General features: G+C 49.1%; 1 protein-coding gene across 3 annotated transcripts in view; it reads right to left on the bottom strand.

The window, feature by feature from the left end:
• The window catches only part of GRID1 (glutamate ionotropic receptor delta type subunit 1), a 666,519-nt gene that overhangs the window by 446,041 nt on the left and 197,877 nt on the right, over window positions 1-22,601 (bottom strand). For all 3 annotated transcript variants that reach the window (XM_073793383.1, XM_033841989.2, XM_033841990.2), the window contains exon 4: window positions 21,560-21,765. In XM_073793383.1, coding sequence (XP_073649484.1) covers window positions 21,560-21,765 — 206 coding nt within the window. The remainder of the gene's footprint in view (window positions 1-21,559; window positions 21,766-22,601) is intronic.

Raw genomic sequence — 22,601 nt, 5'->3', positions numbered from 1 at the left:
ATGTTGTCCTGCTACTACCCCCCATCCTAGAGACGAGAAGACAAAGTTTTACAGCAGTTTTATAACTTGCCCACAGCCACCAGCCATAAGGCCAGTGCTGGGATTCTAACCCCAAATGCACTAACTCCAAAGGCCATGCCCATTCTAACTGCTCTGGCTCTCCTTCCCTCAAGCCGGCTCCATGGCTCTTCACCCTGAATTGCTTTAGCAATATTCCACTGGAGACCCCAGACCCCCGAACATTACCCGGCAGTGCCTCAGTCCCTGCATCTGGAAAATGGGAGTGGTGACAACAGCCTGGTCTGGGCAGAGTGTCAGATCTGAGGGACCCTATGTCATGGGAGGGGGCAGGGTGCAGTCACTTACTAATCACCTGCTCTAGGTCAGGCAATGCTGGGCACTTCCCATACGTCTCATTTAAACTTCACCAAGCCCCGGGGGCAAGCAGGGATTAGCTTCCTATTTTACCAGTGACCCCAGATTCAAAGAGTGAGCCCAGCTGTGTAACTCCCAAGCCCTTGCTCTTTCTGTTGCCCCCAGTGCTCCCCAAACTTGAGGACAGGTCATACCTGCCACACGGCAAGGCCCCTCTGTCTGACCACGTCGGAGAAGCGGGGTCATTCACTGTACATTCACTTAGAGGGATGAATGGGCCCGGGATGTATTTGCTTTGCCTTCCCTGGGGCAGGCAGCCATTCTGGGCATGGCTCCAACCTCAGAGGAAGAGACACCAGACAACTGGAAGGGAACACACAGTCCCAGGGTTGGAATTCTCCCTGCTCAGCCTCTTCCTGGCTCTGGAGTCCAGCCGGGTACCCAGCTAGCTTATTATACAACTTCCCTTCTTTTTGAAGCTAAAACTAGCCAGATTTGAAAGGACACCTCCCCTCAAAGAAAGACAACGTCATGATTTTTTTTAAATTGGCCACTGAATTAAATGTGCAAATAGTGTTCCCCATCACAAAGAGAAAGTCTTTTTTTTCCCCCACCTTTTATTTGCCTCCAAGGTTTCCTATTATGCCTAGGCTATAGCCATGGCCCTGATGGGACTGATCCCATGGGGTCTGAACACATGGAGAGCCCCAGTGGGGTGTGGAAGGGGGTTGAGGGAAGCAGGCGGATAAAGGTGGGACCCAAGAGCAAACTGACCCGCATTACACACACACACACGTACACATGCACACACATGCACACACACACACAACAGCAGCCCAGATTTGTTTACATATTGGCACAAGTGCAAACAAGCAGAGGCCGACAGGTGGGGAGGCCTGCACTGGCTCAGTAGCGGTCCTGCCTGACTCCCATTAGGTGACTGAGGAAAGGTTAGTCATGGTTGGGTTTGAATTCCCTGGTGAAGGAGAGAGGAAAGACGTTTCTGCAAAGAGCATGTCCTCTCGGCCTTTCCAGAAAGAGAGCCCTTGGAACAGCAAGGCAGGCCCATTTGCACACACATTAATAAAGTGAAAAGCTGTTTAGGTTGATTACTTGCTCCTCACGGAAGCTGCCGTGGTGGTTGCCAGGAGGCTGCACTCCCTGCTGAGAACTTGCCTGGTGAGACACAAAGCAGGGGCCTAATTCCCACACCGAGGGCCCATGCAGAGAGCCCCAAACGAGCTCCTGTGCCCTCCCAGAAAGCAGTGCTTTGTGCTCCGACCCTGGACCCCTCCCCACATTCACCTCCCACCACCCTTCCCCTGGCTCACCCTGCGCCAGGCCCACCCTCCTCCTCACAGATCCTCCAGTGTGTGCCAAGCTCAGTCCAGCCTCAGGACCCTTGCACATGCTTTCCAACTGCTGACATCGCTCTGCAGTCAGTTCTTGCTTGATGGGCTCCATCACATCCTTCTGGTCGTTCCATGAAAGCCTCCTCCTTGGCAGCACCATCTCTCATCGCTGCAACTAAACAGTGTCCCAACGACCCACTCTCTTCTTACCTTGCCTTATCTTTCTTCAAGGAGGTTGTCACTAACTGAATTACTTTGGGTTTATTCATTTATTTGCTTAGCATCTGCCCACTGCCTCCACTAGAATGTGAGCTCTTTGAAGTCAGGGACCATATCTGTCTCAGCCCTTCTGTATGCCCAGTACCGAGAATGGCCTGGTCCATACTGGCTGCTGGATTAACATTTAATCCATTTCAAGACAAGCAAACTGAGACCTGGAGAGGCACTAGAGTCAGAAAGAGCACAGCATCCCAGGGGAGCCTGGTCCGGGCCGGGCTCAGGCATTTACTTGGGCTGTAGGCTCACTTCTCATGTTTTTCTAAACCATGTCTCACTTGCAGGAAGGGACCAACCTCACCTCTCAGTTGCTTCCCAGCTCTAGTTGCTTCCCAGCTCTCAGAAAGAGCTGTGTGGAGTAGATGCTCAGAGAGTCACCAAGTACATCAGCCAGGCTTTTAAGAAATTGACCAGTTCCCGGTATCATACTCAGGAGCACCCAGGGCCATGGAAAGCTACCAGACTCAAGAACAGGACACTGCCGGCCCCAGGATAAGCAACTAGCAGCAGCACTGTGGAGTACTATTAGGGCCCAAACCAACACCAGTGATAACCTCTGTCTAAGGAGTTGACCTCCACACACTTAGTTCGCATTTAACGTAGACTTTGAGCAACGATGTATAATAAGCCCAAGAACTTCCTGCAGATAAATACAAAGAAGGATCCTAAGGCAGGTCAGCAACATCCTGACACCAACTGGCAAGGGCAAGAAGAATAACAGATGCACAGAAAATGGGGTATCTTGAGGATCCAGGAGTGAAACAGGAACTCTTAGGAACACTGTGCTAAGGATGATGGTTGATTCCTAGTGAGAAAGAACTGGGGAAGGAGAATGGGCTCACTTCATTCTATGCCCATATTTTAATATGCTGAAGTTGACAGTATATAAGAGATAAGCCAGACATTGCCACTCAGCAGTCTGAAAAGTCTTATCAGCCCTGCCACAGGCAGAGTTGGCCAACGGAGAGCTTAAAAATCTAGTAATTAGTTGCCGACATTTAAGAATTAAGAGATTTCACAGTAAAGTCCAGATTTCTGCCTCCTGTTGAGACACAGGAAGCAGCAGCTGCACCAGGCCTTCACGTGGGAACCTCACTGAAGCCTGAGCATCCCCTCCAGGGACTGATGCGCCCTCCAGGTGCCCACAGGTGCTACACTCTCAGCTCTTCTCACAGCCCACCTGCTCTACACTTTAATATACCTGCCTGGAGGTCATGGGCATTCAGGTTTGTGATTTGTGTCATATCTGGCTGGCAAAGGGTGGCTTTAGCCATTCTTACCTAACCCTTTGGTTGTCTTCAAAATCTGCACGTGACAGAATTAACCAAGAGTGGCTCTTGGGGTTGCCTGGGTTGGATGGACCCACTTGACTACTGCAGAGCTGCAAGAAAAGAGCTGATGCACGGCGCCTTCCCCCATGCTGTCAGCATGGCACTCTCTCCCATCGGGGGCTCACCGGTGGGCACCCAATTCTCTCGCTCATAGCTCTTCCTGAGTGTGAATTTTCTCTCCAGTTAAGCTTGGCCACTCTTCGGGGGCGGGGCCTGTACCTTTCTCCCCCAAAGCACCCACTGTGAGGGGTCTGGGGGCAGGTCCCACTCTGTCTTGATGGTGGGCGACCACCGACAGTGCAGAAGGAGCTCAAAGGCTGCTCAGAGCACTGCTCCTCTGAGCCACTGACACTTCCACCCTTGACCCCAAGAGTTGGTTGGGGTTCTACAATCTCAGCCACGTACCATCCAAAGACACGAGGAAGGTATTATTATCCCAGTTAGCAGACCAGTAAACAGGCTCAAAAAGATGGCGCCAACTGTGAGCTGGGGTCTCACCGTGTGCCTATTTGTTCCAACGGCAATGTCCCTTCCTCTGTGCTGTCAGCAGCCCTAGCTCCTGAAGACGCACCATCGTGTCCCCAGCTGAGCATCTAAAAGCCTCAGATTTCCTCCGGGAAGAAGGGACTAGGTGGGTACGGGAGGAAGGAGGAAAAAAAGGGGACACACTCGGGTCTTCTGCCCTGGCTCTTGTTACTGAAATTAAAGTGCTTCTAGTCCTGAATCTCCCTATGGAGAGATTCAGGGTAGGAACCCAATGCCTTCCCTCACTGCCTGCCGGTGTACCGGGGCTTTGTATATGGGGTTGGGGGATGCACGCAGGTTTCCCCTAGTAAATGTTTCCTTCGATGTTCTACTTGCAACTGCTGCTTTCTCTCACACCTTCACACTGGTCTCCCCCAGCATCTCCTTTCTCCCCAATCTCCAGGGCTCCAACTGTGAACCACAACCCTCGTTCTTTGCTTTCTCCCTGACATCACTCATGGGTGCAGATACTGAAGACTCACGAGTAACACACCAGGGGAAGGGATACGCCACTCCACTCCCACATAGCAAACAGCTGAGAAATGAGTATTAGACCCATATTAATGGCCCATCAACCATGCCCACGTCTCTCCTTCAGTCAATCAACCCAGCAGCAGGTCTCCATCAGAACCCCTAATGTCAACCACCAGCACATTTCAAACTTTGGAATGTTAACCTTGCCCAGAGTCACGAAAGATTTTATTCCTCTCAATGCCTCAGGGCCTCATATCCTTAAATTTTCTAAGACTCATCCATCTCCCCGTTGACACAATAGTGCTAGCCATGTGCTAGGCACTGTGAAGGAGGAAACAGGGAGATCTGCACCCCTATGCTTAATTCTTAGAGTAACCTTGTGAGTCAAGTATCATTAACTCCTTTGTACAGATAGGGAAGCAAAGCTCAGAAAGGTGCACGGTGAGGAACGGGACAGAAGCTGGACCATGTGTGTTTGGAACTCTGCTCTTTCCCCGTCCCACTGACCACACTATAGAAGGGTCAAGTAAAATGCCCTCAGGCTTGCTGGTGACCACAGTGTCCCCTGAAAGATGCTCTTCCGGTTACCAAGGAGAGGCACAGGCAGCCTGTCCATCCCCTCACACTCTCTGCAGGTGTGTTGGCAAAGACAGGACCGCGATGGGGCAAGAGGGATCCCTCGTTCCCCAGATGAACCGTCAGAGGTATCCAGTCCACCTTCTGGAACCCGACCCCACCTGCTCTTCAATGGCAATTATCATCGAGCCCACCATTTGTCAAATTATAGGAGGAAAATGGGCTTCCCCTTGATCTGTCAAAGGCAGCAAGTTTCCTCCTTCTCCCAGTGGCATGTAGTCGAAAAGATCTGGGCTGTGAGTCAAGGAGTTCTGAATTCCCATCCCAGCCCTGTCACTCTATCTGTGGGAGCACAAGCAAATCTCTAAATCCCCCAGGCTCCAGAGCTCTGTGACAGCCCTTCCTTTCCAGCATTGCTGAGGAGATTCGGTGAGTTCATGGGTCTAAATAAGCGAGTTTGATAAAGGCCTGTTTTCCATCTCTCCTGCTGTTCCACATCCCCCACCTTGCCACTCTCACCCCAAAGTTGACCAAGGTCAAAACAAAGTTCAAGAGGACCTTCAAGATGGCGGAGGAGGAAGACGTGGAGATCACCTCCCTCCCCACAGATACATCAGAAATACACCTACATGTGGAACAACTCCTACACAACACCCACTGAATGCTGGCAGAAGACCTCAGACTTCCCAAAAGGCAAGAAACTCCACACGTACCTGGGTAGGGCAAAAGAAAAAAAGGAAAAAACAGAAACAAAAGAATAGGGATGGGACCTGCACCTCAGGGAGGGAGCTGTGAAGGAGGAAAGGTCTCCACACGCTAGGAAGCCCCTTCACTGGCGGAGACCGGGGGTAGGTGCAGGGTAAGCCTCAGAGTCATGGAGGAGAGCGCAGCAACAGGGGTGCGGAGGGCAAAGTGGAGAAATTCCCATACAGAGGACTGGTGCCGACCAGCACTCACCAGCCCGAGAGGCTTGTCTGCTCACCTGCCGGGGTGGGTAGGGTATGGGAACTGAGGCTCGGGCTTCGGAGGTCAGATCCCAGGGAGAGGACTGGGGCTGGCGGCGTGAACACAGCCTGAAGGGGGCTAGTGCACCACAGCTAGCCGGGAGGGAGTCCGGGGAAAAGTCTGTAACTGCCTAAGAGGCAAGTGCCCATTGTTTCAGGGTGCACAAGGAGAAGGGATTAAGAGCACCATCTAAACGAGCTCCAGAGACGGGCGCGAGCCGCATCTATCAGCGCGGACCCCAGAGACAGGCATGGGATGCTAAGGCTGCTGCTGCCAACCACCAAGAAGCCTGTGTGCGAGCACAGGTCACTATCCACACCCCACTTCCAGGGAGCCTGTCCAGCCCGCCACTGCCAGGGTCCCGGGATCCAGGGACAAGCTTCCCCGAGAGAACGCACGGCGCGCCTCAGGCTGGTGCAACGTCACGCCGACCTCTGCCCCCGCAGGCCCGACCCGCACTCCGCACCCCTCCCTGCCCCCGGCCTTAGTGAGTCAGAGCCCGCAAATCAGCTGCTCCTTTAACCCCCTCCTGTCTGGGCAAGGAAAAGACGCCCTCCGGTGACCTACACGCAGAGGCGGGGCCAAATACAAAGCAGAATCCCGGGAGCTGTGCGAACAAAGAAGAGAAAGGGAAATCTCTCCCAGCAGCCTCAGAAGCAGCGGATTAAATCCACACAATCACCTTGATGCACCCTGCATCTGTGGAATACATGAATAGACAACGAATCATCCCAAATTGAGGAGGTGGACTTTGGGAGCAACTGTACACTTGGGGTTTGCTTTCTGTGTCTAATTTGTTTCTGGCTTTATGTTTATCTTAGTTTAGTATTTAGAGCTTATTATCATTGGTAGATTTGTTTATTGGTTTGGTTGCTCTCTTCTTTCTTTTTTTTATTACTTTTTTTAATTTTAATAATTTTTTTTATTTTAATAACTTTTTTGTTCTTTCTTTTTCTTTTCTCCCTTTTCTTCTGAGCCGTGTGGCTGACAGGATCTTGGTGCTCCAGCCAGGTGTCAGGCCTGAGCCTCTGAGGCGGGAGAGCCGAGTTCAGGATGTTGGTCCACCAGAGACCTCCTGGGCCCACATAATATCAATCGGCAAGAGCTCTCCTAGAGATCTCCATCTCAACGCTAAGACCCAGCTCCACTCAATGACCAGTAAGCTCCAGTGCTCGATACCCCATGCCAAACGACTGGCAAGACAGGAACACAACTCCACCCATTAGCAGAGAGGCTGCCTAAAATCATAATAAATTCACAGACACCCCAAAACACACCACTGGACGTGGTCCTGCCCACCAGAAAGACAAGATCCAGCCTCATCCATCAGAACAGAGGCAACAGTCCCCTCCACCAGGAAGCCTACACAACCCACTGAACCAACTTTAGCCACTGGGGACAGACACCAAAAACAACGGGAACTACGAACCTGCAGCCTGCGAAAAGAAGACCCCAAACACAGTAAATTAGGCAAAATGAGAAGACAGAGAAATACACAGCAGAGGAAGGAACAAGGTAAAAAACCCACCAGACCAAACAAATGAAAAAGAAATAGGCAGGCTACCTGAAAAATAATTCAGAGTAATGATAGGAAAGATGATCCAAAATCTTGGAAAGAGAATGGAGAAAATACAAGAAAGGTTTTAACAAGGACCTAGAAGAACTAAAGAGCAAACAATGATGAACAACACAATAAATGAAATTAAAAACTCTCTAGAAGGAATCAGTAGCAGAATAACTGAGGCAGAAGAACGGATAAGTGACCTGGAAGATAAAATAGTAGAAATAACTACCACAGAGCAGAATAAGGAAAAAAGAATGAAAAGCACTGAGGACAGTCTCAGAGACCTCTGGGACAACATTAAACGCACCAACATTCGAATTATAGGGGTTCCAGAAGAAGAAGAGAAAAAGAAAGGGACTGAGAAAATATTTGAAGAGATTATAGTTGAAAACTTCCCTAATATGGGAAAGGAAATAGTCAATCAAGTTCAGGAAGCACAGAGAGTCCCATACAGGATAAATCCAAGGAGAAATACGCCAACACACATATTAGTCAAACTATCAAAAATTAAATACAAATAAAAAATATTAAAAGAAGCAGGGAAAAGCAACAAATAACATACAAGGGAATCCCCATAAGGTTAACAGCTGATCTTTCAGCAGAAACCCTGGAAGCCAGAAGAGAGTGGCAGGACATATTTAAAGTGATGAAAGGGAAAAACCTACAACCACCATTACTCTACCCAGCAAGGATCTTTAACACCCCACGTTCACCCATGGACAGATCATCCAAAATGAAAATAAATAAGGAAACACAAGCTTTAAATGATACATTAAACAAGAGGGACTTAATTGATATTTATAGGACATTCCATCCAAAAACAACAGAATACACATTTTTCTCAAGAGCTCATGGAACATTCTCCAGGATAGATCATATCTTGGGTCACAAATCAAGCCTTCGTAAATTTAAGAAAATTGAAATCGTATCAGGTATCTTTTCCAACTGCAACGCTATGAGACTAGATATCAATTACAGGAAAAAAAAACTGTAAAAAATACAAACACATGGAGGCTAAACAATACGTTACTAAATAACCAAGAGATCACTGAAGAAATCAAAGAGGAAATCAAGAAATATCTAGAACCTAATGACAATGAAAACACGATGACCCAAAACCTATGGGATGCAGCAAAAGCAGTTCTAAGAGGGAACTTTACAGCAATACAATTCTACCTCAAGAAACAATAAAAATCTCAAATAAACAACCTAACCTTACACCTAAAGCAATTAGAGAAAGAAGAACAAAAAAAAACGCAAAGTTAGCAGAAGGAAAGAAATCACAAAGATCAGATCAGAAATAAATGAAAAAGAAATGAAGGAAACAATAGCAAAGATCAATAAAACTAAAACCTGGTTCTTTGAGAAGATAAACAAAATTGATAAACCACTATCCAGACTCATCAAAAAAAAAAGGGAGAAGACTCAAGTGAACAGAATTAGAAAGGAAAAGTAACAACTGACACTGCAGAAATATGAAGGATCATGAGAGATTACTACAAGCAACTATATGCCAGTAAAACGGACAACCTGGAAGAAATGAACAATTTCCTAGAAAAGCACAACCTTCCGAGACTGAGCCAGGAGGAACTAGAAAATATAAACAGACCTATCACAAGCACTGATATTGAAACTGTGATTAAAAATCTTCCAACAAACCAAAGCCCCGGACCAGATGGCTTCATAGGCAAATTTCATCAAACATTTAGAGAAGAGCTAACACCTATCCTTCTCAAACTCTTCCAAACTATAGCAGAGGGAGGAACACTCCCAAACTCATTCTATGAGGCCACCATCACCCTGATACCAAAACCAGACAAAGATGTCACAAAAAAAGAAAACTACAGGCCAGTATCACTGATGAACATAGATGCAAAAATCCTCAACAAAATACTAGCAAACAGAATCCAACAGCACATTAAAAGGATCATACACCATGATTAAGCGGAGTTTCTCCCAGGAATGCAAGGATTCTTCAATAAACGCAAATCAATCAATGTGATACACCACATTAACAAATTGAAGGATAAAAACCATATGATCATCTCAATAGATGCAGAAAAAGCTTTCCACAAAATTCAACACCACTTATGATTAAAAAAACCCTCCAGAGAGTAGGCATAGAGGGAACTTTCCTCAACATAATAAAGGCCATATATGACAACTCTCAGCCAACATCGTTCTCAATGGTGAAAAACTGAAAAGATTTCCACTAAGATGACGGACAAGACAAGTTTGCCCACTCTTTCCACTATTACTCAACATAGTTATGGAAGTTTTAGCCCCAGCAATCAGAGAAGAAGAAAAAATGAAAGGAATCCAAATCAGAAAAGAAGTAAAACTGCCACTGTTTGCAGATGACATGATACTATACATAGAGAACCCTAAAGATGCTACCAGAAAACTGCTAGAGCTAATCAATGAATTTGGTAAAGTAGCAGGATACAAAATTAATGCACAGAAATCTCTTGCATTCCTATACACTAATGATGAAAAACCTGAAAGAGACATTAAGGAAGCACTCCCATTTACCATTGCAACAAAAAGAATAAAATACCTATGAATAAACCTCCCTAAGGAGACAAAAGACCTGTATGCAGAAAACTATAAGACACTGATGAAAGAAATTAAAGATGATACAAACAGATGGAGAGACATACCATGTTCTTGGACTGGAAGAATCAACATTATGAAAATGTCTATACTACCCAAAGCAATCTACAGATTCAATGCAATCTCTATCAAACTACCAATGGCATTTTTCACAGAACTATAACAAAACATTTCACAATTTGTATGGAGACACAAAAGACCCTGAATAGCCAAAGCAATCTTGAGAAAGAAAAATGGAGCTGGAGAAATCAGGCTCCCTGACTTCAGACAATACTACAAAGCTACAGTAATCAAGACAGTATGGGACTGGCACAAAAACACAAATATAGATCAATGGAACAGGATAGAAAGCCCAGAGATAAACCCACACACATATGATCACCTTATCTTTGATAAAGGAGGCAAGAATATACAATGGAGAAAAGACAGCCTCTACAATACGTGGTGCTGGGAAGACCGGACAGCTACATGTAAAGGAATGAAAGTAGAACACTCCCTAACACCATACTCAAGATAAACTCAAAATGGATTAAAGACCTAAATGTAAGGCCAGACACTAACAAACTCTTAGAGGAAAACATAGGCAGAACACTCTATGACATAAATCACAGCAAGATCCTTTTTGACCCACCTCCTCGAGAAAGGGAAATAAAAATAAAAATAAGTAAATTGGACCTAATGAAATTTAAAAGTTTTTGCATATCAAAGGAAACCATAAACAAGATGAAAATACAACCCTCAGAATGGGAGAAAATATTTGCAAACAAAGCAACTGACAGAATTAATCTCCAAAATAAATAAGCAGCTCATGCAGCTCAATATCAAAAAGACAAACAACCCAATCCAAAAATGGGCAGAAGACCTAAATAGACATTTCTCCAAAGAAGACATACAGACTGCCAACAAACACATGAAAGAATGCTCAACATCACTAATCATTAGAGGAATGCAAATCAAAACTACAATGAGGGGACTTCCCTGGTGGCGAAGTGGTTAAGAATCCGCCTGCCAATGCAGGGGTCATGGGTTCAAACCCTGGTCCAGGAAGATCCCACATGCCATGGGGCAACTAAGCCCACGTACCACAACTACTGAGTCTGCGCTCTAGAGCCCACAAGCCACAACTATTGAGCCCGTGAGCCACAACTATTGAGCCCACGTGCCACAACTACTGAAGCCCGTGCACATAGAGCCCGTGCTCCGCAATAAGAGAAGCCACCGCAAGGAGAAGTCCATGCACCACAGTGAAGAGTAGCCCCCACTCACCACAACTAGAGAAAGCCCGCACGCAGCAATGAAGACCCAATGCAGCCAAAAATAAATAAATAAATTTATTAAAAAAAACAAAAACAAAAACTACAATGAGGTATCACCTCACACTGGTCAGAATGGCCATCATAAAAAGTCTACAAACAATAAATGCTGGAGAGGGTGTGGAGAAAAGGAAACCCTCCTGCACTGTTGGTGGGAATGTAAATTGATACAGCCACTACAGAGAACAGTATGGAGCTTCCTTAAGAAACTACAAATAGAACTACCAAACGACCCAGCAATCCCACTACTGGGCATATACCCTGAGAAAACCATAATTCAAAAAGAGACATGTACCACAATGTTCATTAAAGCACTATTTACAATAGCCAGGACATGGAAGCAACCTAAGTGTCCATTGACAGATGAATGGGTAAAGAAGATGTGGCACATGTATACAATGGAATATTACTCAGCCATAAAAAGAAACGAAATTGAGTTATTTGTAGTGAGGTAGATGGACCTAGACTCTGTCATATAGAGTGAAGTAAGTCAGAAAGAGAAAAACAAATACCGTATGCTAACACGTATATATGGAATCTAAAAAAAAAAAAAGGTTCTGAAGAACGTAGGGGCAGGACATGAATAAAGATGCAGACGTAGACAATGGACTTGAGGACACAAGGAGGGGGAAGGGTAAGCTGGGATGAAGTGAGAGAGTGGCATGGACATATATACACTACCGAATGTAAAATAGCTAGCTAGTGGGAAGCAGCCGCACAGCACAGGGAGATCAGCTGGGTGCTTTGTGACCACCTCGAGGGGTGGGATAGGGAGGGTTGGAGGGAGCTACAAGAGGGAGGGGATATGGGGATATATGTATACATATAGCTAATTCACTTTGTTATACAGCAGAAATTAACACACCACTGTAAAGCAATTATACTCCAATAAAGGTGTCAAAAAAAAACAAAGTTCAAGAAAGGAGGCATATGGCCCCTGTCACCCATAGACCTTCCTCCCAGGAAGCCCATCTGGGAATGGTAAACAGATTACAAAGTGGCCCCATCCACTTTGGCCCCATCCAAACTCACCATCCTTTCCTGTTTCCACTCCCTTTGCCATGTAGCCTTGCAGTTCCCCCTAGAGGAATTTCCCCAGCGTCTCCTCCGCCTGGCCCTTAAATCCAGGCTCGTGGCTTGCTTTGGCCAAGAGATCATGGCAGAAGCCATGATGCACCAGGTCTGAACCTAGGCCTTGAGCAGCCCTGAGCACTTACATTTGCTCTCTTGAAACTCTGCTGGTGCCCAGTGAATAGGTGTGGGCTAGCAACTGGTGATGAGAGACCCGAGGCCTGGTCACCAGTCCTCAACTCACAGCCAGCCCACCACCATCCTAACCGGCCAGCCCCAGCTGAATGGCCAGTTGACCACAGACGAATGAGCAAGCCCAGACAAGATCAGTCGCATCTGACCCAGGTCTGCTGACCAGGAGACTCATTAGTATGAGTATTATTGTTTCACGACACTGAGCTTGAGGATGGTTTGTGGCGCTGCACCAGCTAACTGAGGCAGAGGCCTTCTATTCTCCAAGCCGACTGGCAGCTTGGACGCAAAAGGCAGACTACCAAGGCCAAGTTCCTGCTGGTACCAAGCAAGGGCCCCATTTGATAGCATGCAGAGGATGGTACCAGATACGGGCTGCACGGCACAGACAGCGTCTGTGAGATGAATCCGCGCCAAACGGGATCACGTCGCCTCAACTCTGCCTCCCTTTAACACCCCAGCCTTCCCGTGGCTTCCCGCAGTGCTGAGGAAATTCTGCTCCTTTCCCACTGGGCTCCCCACCCAGCCCTTCAATCAACAAAGGGCTGACTCACCACTTCAGGGGAAGCCTCCCCAAGCTGAACACCCTTAGGGATCCAGAAGCAGAAAGGGTAATTGAGTCATTCCACTGCTGCAGGCCGTTTCCCTTTGTAAATGCCTATGTCCCATGCCTGCTGCCTCCCCAGCCCCAGGGGCTACCTGCTAATAAGCCACAGAGACCCCTGCAGGGAGGAACTGACACTCTGCTGGCTATTTAACGGTCCACAGAGGAAGAAAAGAACACCAGGTATCTCCAGGCCCATGCGTCAAGTTCAAGATCCCTCTCTTCACCCCCAGAAAGGAGCAGACAGGCCTCCCAGACAGCTGAGTAAGGCTTCCCTGAGCACCAGGAATGGTGTGGCAGATTCCAAATGCAACCTGAAATAGAAACAGCACTCAAACAGCGAACGAACTCCAGAAGGTCCAGCCACATTCAAGCATTTCCCTCAAGGAAAGGTTGGATGCTCCTTTGAAATTTAAAAACCAAACATTTCATTCTTTCAAAACAATCTCTTATTCAGGTGCCCCTGCTTGGCCTGAACCTTAAGAATGTGTTTACTCTGTGCCCACTGCGTAACTGAGCGTGCAGAGAATATCTGCCTGGGGCAGGAGTCAGGGCTCCTGGGAGTCTGCCTTGCATCCATCCCTTTGAAAACCATCATCCACAGGCTCCAAAAAGGCCATTAACAAAGATGAATATGTCCCAGTCCCAGCTCCTGGCCTCACATGCTCCTAGGTTCCATGGGGAGAGAGACAAACACGCTCACAGCACAGTGGGGGCTGGCTGTGGGCCCTGCGGCGAGGGTGACCATGGAGGTATGCCCAGGGTGCTGCAGTGCCCTGCAAGCCCTCAATGGCTTTCCCAGGGTGTGTTGCAGCAAAAATAGAAATGAAGTTTTCCCTCTCCTGAGAACAAGGAAAACAAAGAGAACAGTGAACAGGCTAAAGAAGAAACATAATCTAGCCTGAAAGAGTTAATCACTCCTAGTTGTTTTTTTTTTTTAACTGTTACTAATCTGTAACTAGAGTTGTACTTCACAAAGCTAACCTATTACTCTTTAACACTATGTGAATTACATCCTGCACTCCCTTGTAGCAAATCACCCCTTGTAGCATTTGCATTTCAGAAAAAAAGGTCGAGACAAACGGACCCAATTACTGGGCCACCTGATGCCAGCTGTGACTGTTTTGAAATAATGCAGGAAGACGAAGAATGCAAGACCTTCACTACTTTGATGTTTATCATATACCCCGGACTGTGAGCCCCACATATAAAATCTTCTCTGATTCCCGAAGGAGTAGGGGGGCACAGTTCTTGAGGCGCTAGCCTGCTGTGTGTTCCCTTCTGCCTGGCAGAAAAATAAAGCCATCTCTCTCTTCCTCCAAAATCTCTGTCTCCGTATTTCTGTTTGGCATCAGTTCACAGAGAAGCCGAGATTTCGGCAACAGGTGCACAGGGTTCAGAAGGATAAGAGGGGTATGGGAACAGAGAAGCGAGGAGACAGTGACCTGGACACAGGCCCTGGGGGGACAGCTGTCTGCTCCCTTCCCCATCTCAGCCAGGCCCCAAATTCCAGCTGCCTTGAGCATCGCAGATCTCCAAACCTGCCAGAACAAACTCTACTGAATCTCTCTTCCTCCTGAGCTCATTTCTAAGAATTTCTAAAGGGAAAAAAAAAGAATTTCTCAGACTCGTTGTACTTTTGCTAAACTACTAAGGCTTTAAAATCCGTAAACAGTAGGATATAATTAAATGCAAATGCAGGGCCACATTTAAAACTTAATCTTCTATAATTAATTAGTAATTTTAAACATTCTGACAAATGATACTTAAATGGCACAGAATTATCCTAGCTCTGAGTGATAAAGTCATCTGCTGAAGATTTACCATGTTGGAGTGAGAAATATTTGCATGTATCATGTGGGACAACAGAACATTGCAATCACTTAATTACCTTTGCTATGAATGTATTTAAAAGCACAGTCTTTATATTCAAATTGTAGGAGCAAACTCACTCACTGCAGCAAACTCTGAGAAGCAACTGATTCGGAGCCAGGCGTTAACCCTGGCTGTGCTTCTAATAAAGATTAAATTGGCCTCCAGCCACACGCCTTGCCTGGGAAGCCAGTCCAGGTTGGGGTGGGGAGGGATGCTTGGAAGTGGCCCTGTCCACCTTTGTCCCTTCACATTCACCTACTCCCCCCAGCCTGGGTGAACGATGACCCCCACTCCCAGAGGAATGGGGAGCTATCCTCCGAACAGGCTCCCTTCCTGTTCTTTCTCTCATCCTTCTCGGTACAGAAGAGATCCCTGGTATCATTCTAACCGCAGAGGCAAAAGCCATCAGCTGCAACTGTCACTCGGTGCTGCTATTTCTTTCCCAACATTGCAATGCCTTCTCCAGACTGCTCTGCCATCAGCAGTGCCTTTCAGGGTGTGTGTGTGTGTGTGTGTGTGTGCGTGCACACGTATGTGTGTGTATCAGTGCCTCTTAGGCTGTGCTAGTCTGAGGGTCTGCTTGCACCAGAGTATGTGGCTGGTTGGTGGTCTCACTGTATCAGCCTGTATCTGTGTGTGCGTCCATGTGTGCGTCCGTGTGTGTGTGTGTGTGTGTGTGTGTGTCCAGTCTCCCACACCTGCCTGCATTGCTGCTTATTGCCAGCCCTCTCCCAACCCACTCACCTCCCTGCACACTGCTCTCCCCGTGGTACCTCGTGCCACCCGCAGGAAGAGCTCACCCCATTCGCTAACCGAGGAAGCAACACCAGGCCAAAGGCAGGGTTCTGAAGCAAACTTAAGCCTTCCAAGGAGCAGAAGTTTTAAGACCAAAGCCCTTGCTGATGGGCTGGCCACGGACCTGATGACCAACCAAAACAAGGCAACTGAGGGATATACAAGAAAACGTAGCTTTCTATTGGAAGAAACATAAAATATCCACTCATCATTCCCTCAACAGCCACTGCGGGCCAAGACTTGTGCTGCTCTTGGAAGATAAAACAGTGGACACCACGCAGTCCCTGCCCTTGAGGGGGTCACACTCCCGTGGGAGGGACAGTCTGCACAGGGCTGGACAGCGCTCGGACTGCAGGGCCGGGGGCAGGGCACGTGTCTGCCTCATGAACCGTCAGCAAGCAGCGGCAATTCTTCTCCATAAATGCTTAAAATAGCTTAATTTTTCTACTTTTTCCAGTAAAACAAAACAGACTGGGAGGGAGAGGAGAGAAAGAAATAAAGAGGATACAAAAGGAAAGAGAGAAGCCCAAGTACAGCTAGAGACAGAAGCACAGAAATAACGAATGAGAGCTGAAAGGACAAAGTCCTGGAGTCCCCCCTCTCTGCACACCTCCAGAGGAGGCTCTGGTGGGTGAGAGCCCTGAGGCGCCCCCTCTCGGCCACCACGGCGAGTGCCCAGCAGGACCACGGCCATGGTGCAGCCACAATGTTCGACACCATGGCAGGTCCCCAGGAGAAGGCACCACCACTGTGTTCCCAGCCAGTACTTGATATGGTTCCTGGTCCATAGTAGACACCCAATCTGTACTGGCTGCATGGATGACTGGGTGGGTGGATGGATGGATAGACTGAAGGACTGATGCATGAACACACAAATGGATGGATGGACAGACGGATGGACACACAGACACATGGACAGCTGATGAACGGATGGATAGACTCTCCTTCAGGAAGATGAGATGAAGCCCGGGGCCAAAATGGACTGTGGACTGGAGGGCTCCCCATCAAACCTGACCTGGAGAAGAAATAACAGTGAGATGTACACACCCCTCAACAGCTGGGGCTGTGGTTTTGGAGGCCACTATAGACTATTAACCTCAAAGACCCTGAAAAAAACAAACCAAGGACAAACCGATCCCGAAGTTTGGATTCCCCACCCCCGGAATAGGGAACCCCTTCCTGCTGCCATCCCAGCCTCAGCCCCACCACTCCCCACCCTGCACACCCACTGCAGCAACCTCACCACACACATCCCTGAAGATCCTAGGGCTCTCCAGAGCCCTGTCTCCAGCCTCACCTTGACCATGAGGTTAATCAAAGTTCATCCCTATAGACCCAGACCCAGTGTCACCTACTCCAGGGAGGGTCCCTGACCCCCTTGGCCACCCCATCTCTCCCGGACCAGAGGACATGGCTCCATCCTCGGTGCTCTCACAGGACCTGGTCCACACCTCTGCTTTATAGGTGAAGGGGTCTGTCTTCCCCACCAAGCTGGGAGCCCCAAGGGAGCAGAGACAGTAGCCTTAGTGCCCGGCATAGAACTTAGCACAGCACTCAGGCTCATTAAATGCTGGACAAATGAAAGAAGGAACTCCTGAACAGAGGGGAGGTGGTTCCATCAGCCAGCAAGACCCCTGGCCTCAGCCCCTCTCAGCAGCTGTCACCTTGATCACTTTAGGACTTCCACAGTCCTGGAGTGAGGGAGGAGAGGACACTGACATTCCCACCTCCCCTGGCTCCTTTGGGCTGACAGGCTACATGAGTATAGCATCATAGATGGCTGTCCCCATCCACTAAATCCCCACTTGGCAGACAATGGTCCAGAGAAGAACCAAGGCCCAGCTCAGGATAGGATGCATCCAACTCAGTCCCAATTAGGGGTGACTGGAAGGTGCCTCACTCCGAGAGTGCCAGTGCCGAGCCCATGCAAGGCTTCCCTCCATGGCCTGTGCCCTCACAGCCCCCCAAGGGCAGCACCCTGGGGGGCTCCAAGTCTGGAACCAGGAGACGGGAGTTCTGTCACCCCTGAGCCCAGTCTCCCCAAGGGGGGCCTTTTAAAGATAATGCATTGATGTGGTCATAATATTGACACTGTGATAAAAGAGGTCTCGGAGGAGGCAATGTGGGTTCAAGACTGAGTGAAAAAAGCTGAGGGGAGCTTGAGGCAGGGCCCGTTGTATGAGCCCACAGGGCCCCCCAAGCAGATCCCAGTGCCTCAGCGTGCAGCACACCCCTCTTCTCACCCACCATCTAGGCTAGACTCCCCAAGCCCACAACCCCTGGCAAGGGCAGCCCCTTGCAAAGTGGGATCACAGAGAGGCCAGCGGTGCATGGGCCCCCAGGCCGAGCCCCACACACACCCCCAGTGACTGAGTGGACCTCCCAGCACAGCATATGAACAGCCTGGCAGGTCCCAGACAGCCATGTCCATGTCATGTAGAATTTGTCATTAACGACAGCGAAAGCACCGGCCTTCCCAACAGATTCACATGCAGCAAAATGTAAACAATTCAAGCAGAACTATCTTCCTCCCTCACTCCCATCAGCCAGGCTTTTTGAGTGGGAAAGGGGAGGAGGTACAGCTAGGAGTACCACATAACCCAGTCCTACTGGAACTTGTCCATACCAGGCCTGATCGGACACAATATCTACATGTCATCAGTAGCGGTGGGGCTCTGAGGCCATTCACTTCCCCACACCAATGTTTTGTGTTTCATAAAGTTCAGGACATGTCCTGGCAGTGGGTCACCCTTGTGGACATCCTCTGTCCTTGTCACAACAAAGAAGAGGTTGGGTTACTCTTCTCAAAAACCCCAAGCAATGCCTGCGTGCAGTGAACAAAGGTTTTGTTCTGGGATTGGCATCACCAAGTCTCTCCTGGAGGACCTGCTGGGCTGGCCAGCCATACAGGACACATTCACCTCCAAAATCCAGGCTCCTTCCCCTACCACGCTTAACAGATGCAGTAAAATTCTTTGAGCATAAACACCCTAAAAACCTTTGCCAGATGCTGGACAGAGGCAACTGAATTATACCTTCCGCCATGAAACCAGCATGGCCCTGTTTTACCCAGTACAGTAACTCCTATGCTTGTCTTTTCCATACAGGCAGACCTCAGAGATATCGTCAGTTTGGTTCCAGACCACCGCAATAAAGCGAATAGTGCAATAAAGCAACTCACGTGAATTTTTTGGTTTCCCAGTACATAGAAAAGTTATGTTTACGCTATACTGTAGCCTATTAAGTGTGCAATAGATTATGTCTAAAAAAACAAAGTACATATCCTAATTAAAAAATACTTTATTGCTAAAAACTACTAAGCATCATCTGACAACAGAGGGTTGCCACAAACCTTCAACTGGCGAAAGACACCGTAATAAGGCGAGATGGGCCTGTAACATGGCACAGAGGGGCTCTGGAGTGGGTCATTCTGGACTTGAGTCCTGTTCAAACCCCGGGTGGCTGCTGGCATGACCTTAAGCAAGGCATTTAAGTTCTCCAGCTCCGGTTGCTTCATTTTCAAAGTGTTAGGATTAGAGAAGGCACACAGAGGGCCATGGCAGGCACCCAGGAAATGATGGTACCCTCCCTCCTCCTGATAGCAGGCACGTGGGGCCAGAAACCAAGACTCCGAGCAAGCTGGAGCTGGAAGCAATGAAGCCCGGGTGCTGTCCTCCTCTACAATCTCTGGCCACCCCTCCCAGGGTCTTGTCATTCTTGCCTGACATTAAGAGCAGCCACTCCAGGGGACTTCCCTGGCGGTCCAGTGGTTAGGACTCCGCGATTCCACCGCCAGGGGCCCGGGTTTGATCCCTTGTCGGGGAACTAAGAGGTTGCACCGCGAGGTGCAGCCAAAAACAAGAGGAGCCGCTCCAGGGGCAACCCCAGCTCCGCAGCACCCAGCAAAGCAAAGGCTTTGCGAACACGGTCTGGGAGATCAAGAAGGCAACCGGCCAAGGCCAAGCCGAGTGTATCCAACACTGCAGGAATTTGCATAATTAACCACTTGGAAAGAATACCTCTAGGCCAGTCTTGGTTATGTGTTAAATCCTTGCAGGGCCTAGAAACAGGGCAAGAGCTGAATTCATCTGGAAGGGAAATGACGAATGTGAACAGTGAACAAGCACGGATGCTTCTCGAGAAGCTACGTGTCCGTCACCGCCTCCATCCCTCCTTTCAGATGCAGACACTGAGGTTACAGAGGTGAGGCAAATGACCCAAGGTCGCACACAGAGTAAGTGGGGGAGCTGGACTTGACCCCAAAGTTGCTTACATCCAAAACCAACATTCAGCAGAGCAGTAGCCGGGAGGAAAGGAAGCAAGGAGAGGAGGCGAGGGATTGGCGAGGAGAGGGGAGGGCAGGGGCCCAGCGACACTTAGCAGACACCAGCCCCAGAGCAGACTCCACCGGCCTTTTAGCAAGGAGAAAAGCTTTCCTAGGAGCAGACACTGGCACGGACACTGCTGGGAACATTCTGAGAAAGCCTTGGACACATTAGCGCTAATCCTAGCCTGCCCATTACCGGCCTGGATGACTTCATACAGAGAAATGTGTTCCGGTGAAAATGCCGAGCATCGCCGGGACCTCACAGCCTGGCTGACCACCGGCGTGATCCGGGGGCCTGATTAGCCCAGAGCGGCAGGGCTGCTGGCCAACTGCACCAAATTAAGCGTTCCCAAATGTTAAGTTCTCCAGCAGCGGGCTTCATCTGGCTGCTGATGCATGAGGTAGCATTTCGAGTAATAATTAATTAGAGAATAAAGCAAGCAAGGGACATCAAATGGAATTAGTATAATTCTGCCTTTCACTTCCTTTTACATTCAATCAGAGAGGGCCAACAAAGTGCCCGGGGCTGGAAAGAAAACCGCCAGGAGCATTCAGCCGCCCCCTGACTCCTTCCATCCACCGCTGCTGCCAGGAACACCACACCCACAGCCTGTCCCCCAAAACCCACCCAGGCCGGAGAGGGACCTGCCAACTCCAGGTTGCCACCTCTTTGCCATTAGACCGCCAGGGCGCACCCATCATCCGCTCATAGAGTACTTCTAGTTTTCTGTTCCCAAATTCATCGATTCTTTGTTAAACTGGTGGGTCTGACCCCTAATGAAGTTGTTTAGAAAAAAATCATTGATTATCCCAGGCACCAAAAACATAAGCACGTACACCAAGTATCATTTGGTGACATGCAAACAACACCTGCTCCGGGTACTGACATAGCCCAAAGCAGAGCTGCCCACCTCTGCCAAGAGCTGGAAATTTATTTCATCCCTAGAGGCTTACACCTGTCAACAAAGAGAGGAAAATTAAATGGAAAAAAACAACGAACAACGGCCTCAATCTTGCTGCAAAAATCCCTGGCAGTGACTAATAACCAGGTTTCCCACTAGCCGCCCCCAGCCTCTCAGCATCTGGGCAGGCGTTGGGTCACCCGTCAGGGACCAGTCAGGAGTCAAGCTGTGCTGGGGTCTCCTCCTTCACGGTATGTGCTGTGGGCCCAGCATCCAAGGATCCCCACGTCCGTTTCAGCCATGCCCGAGCAGACAGTGCCTGCAGCCCACCTGAGCCAGCCCCAGGGAGCCCTGGGCAGCGCTCCTGGGCCCCAGGCCCCACCACCTACCTCGTTGATGAAGGAGTGTGCCCCCAGCGGGCTCAGCAGAAGGATGGCGCGGCGCAGTGTGTCCCGGTAGCGGTTCAGCTCCTCTGTCTTCATTGTGGTGAAGAGGCTGGTGAACACGTGGCTAACGTTCTTGTCCACCTTTTGTAAAGAGACATCAAGGCCCAGCCGGGAGGCCTGGTCCAGAAAGCTTTGGAGCCCACGGATATCTGAGCAGTGGAGAAGACGAGGGGGAGAGAAACATCTTTAAGCGGGAAGGGACCTTGGAGGGCATCTAACTCCAATGCTACCCCCTCCCATATGGGCCTTGAGCAAGGACTCAAGTCTGCCTCCATGGTCCAAAGAACAAAGGCTGGAAGACATGTATTTAGTCCCAATGTCCCTCAGCAGCATCCAGCCCCTGGGTAAGTTTCTCCCGCCATAGGGAGCACGTCCTGCCATCCAACAGGTCCTGTGGCCACAAGTGTCCTGCATGATAAGCTCCTTTTCTCTCCCTACTTTCACCCAATGGGAGTGAAGGTTCTGGGAGTTCTGTCCTGGTTGCTACATGTGGTGGTGGTCCCTAACCCTGGACCCCTGTTCCCTCCACCTGGCTCTGCTCCTCAGGGCTATGACTCCTTGACCCTTAGTGGTGAGCTAAGGTCACTGACTGCCCTGGTCAGAGCAGGCCCAGCCTCAGTCCCTGTAACTGAACAGCCTGCACCCTCACAGCCTCCCTGAGGCTTGGGACTCTGTCTTGCTCCAGGCACTTGATTTTCCTGGATGAGCTCTCCTCCTCCACCCTCTTTCCAGCTGGTGTGATCTCACCCCAAGTCCAACGAGAACTCTGCATCCTGACTGGTTCAGGGGTCCAGGATAGCAGGTGGTCCAGGATAGTCCTAGACTGAGCACCGTCCTGACACTTTGGTGCAGCACCTGGGAGAGAGGTCTGCTCTTTCCCCTGTGGTCACCAAGGGGTCAGGATGCAAGCCCAGGGCAGGAGGGGAGCATGGAAAGCTGGAATAAATTACCAGGGAGCAGAAGCCCATAAGGAGCTTGGGGCCCA

Source organism: Tursiops truncatus, chromosome 16 (assembly GCF_011762595.2).
Source record: "Tursiops truncatus isolate mTurTru1 chromosome 16, mTurTru1.mat.Y, whole genome shotgun sequence".
Lineage (NCBI taxonomy): Eukaryota > Metazoa > Chordata > Mammalia > Artiodactyla > Delphinidae > Tursiops > Tursiops truncatus.
This window is presented reverse-complemented; position numbering and strand designations above follow the sequence as displayed.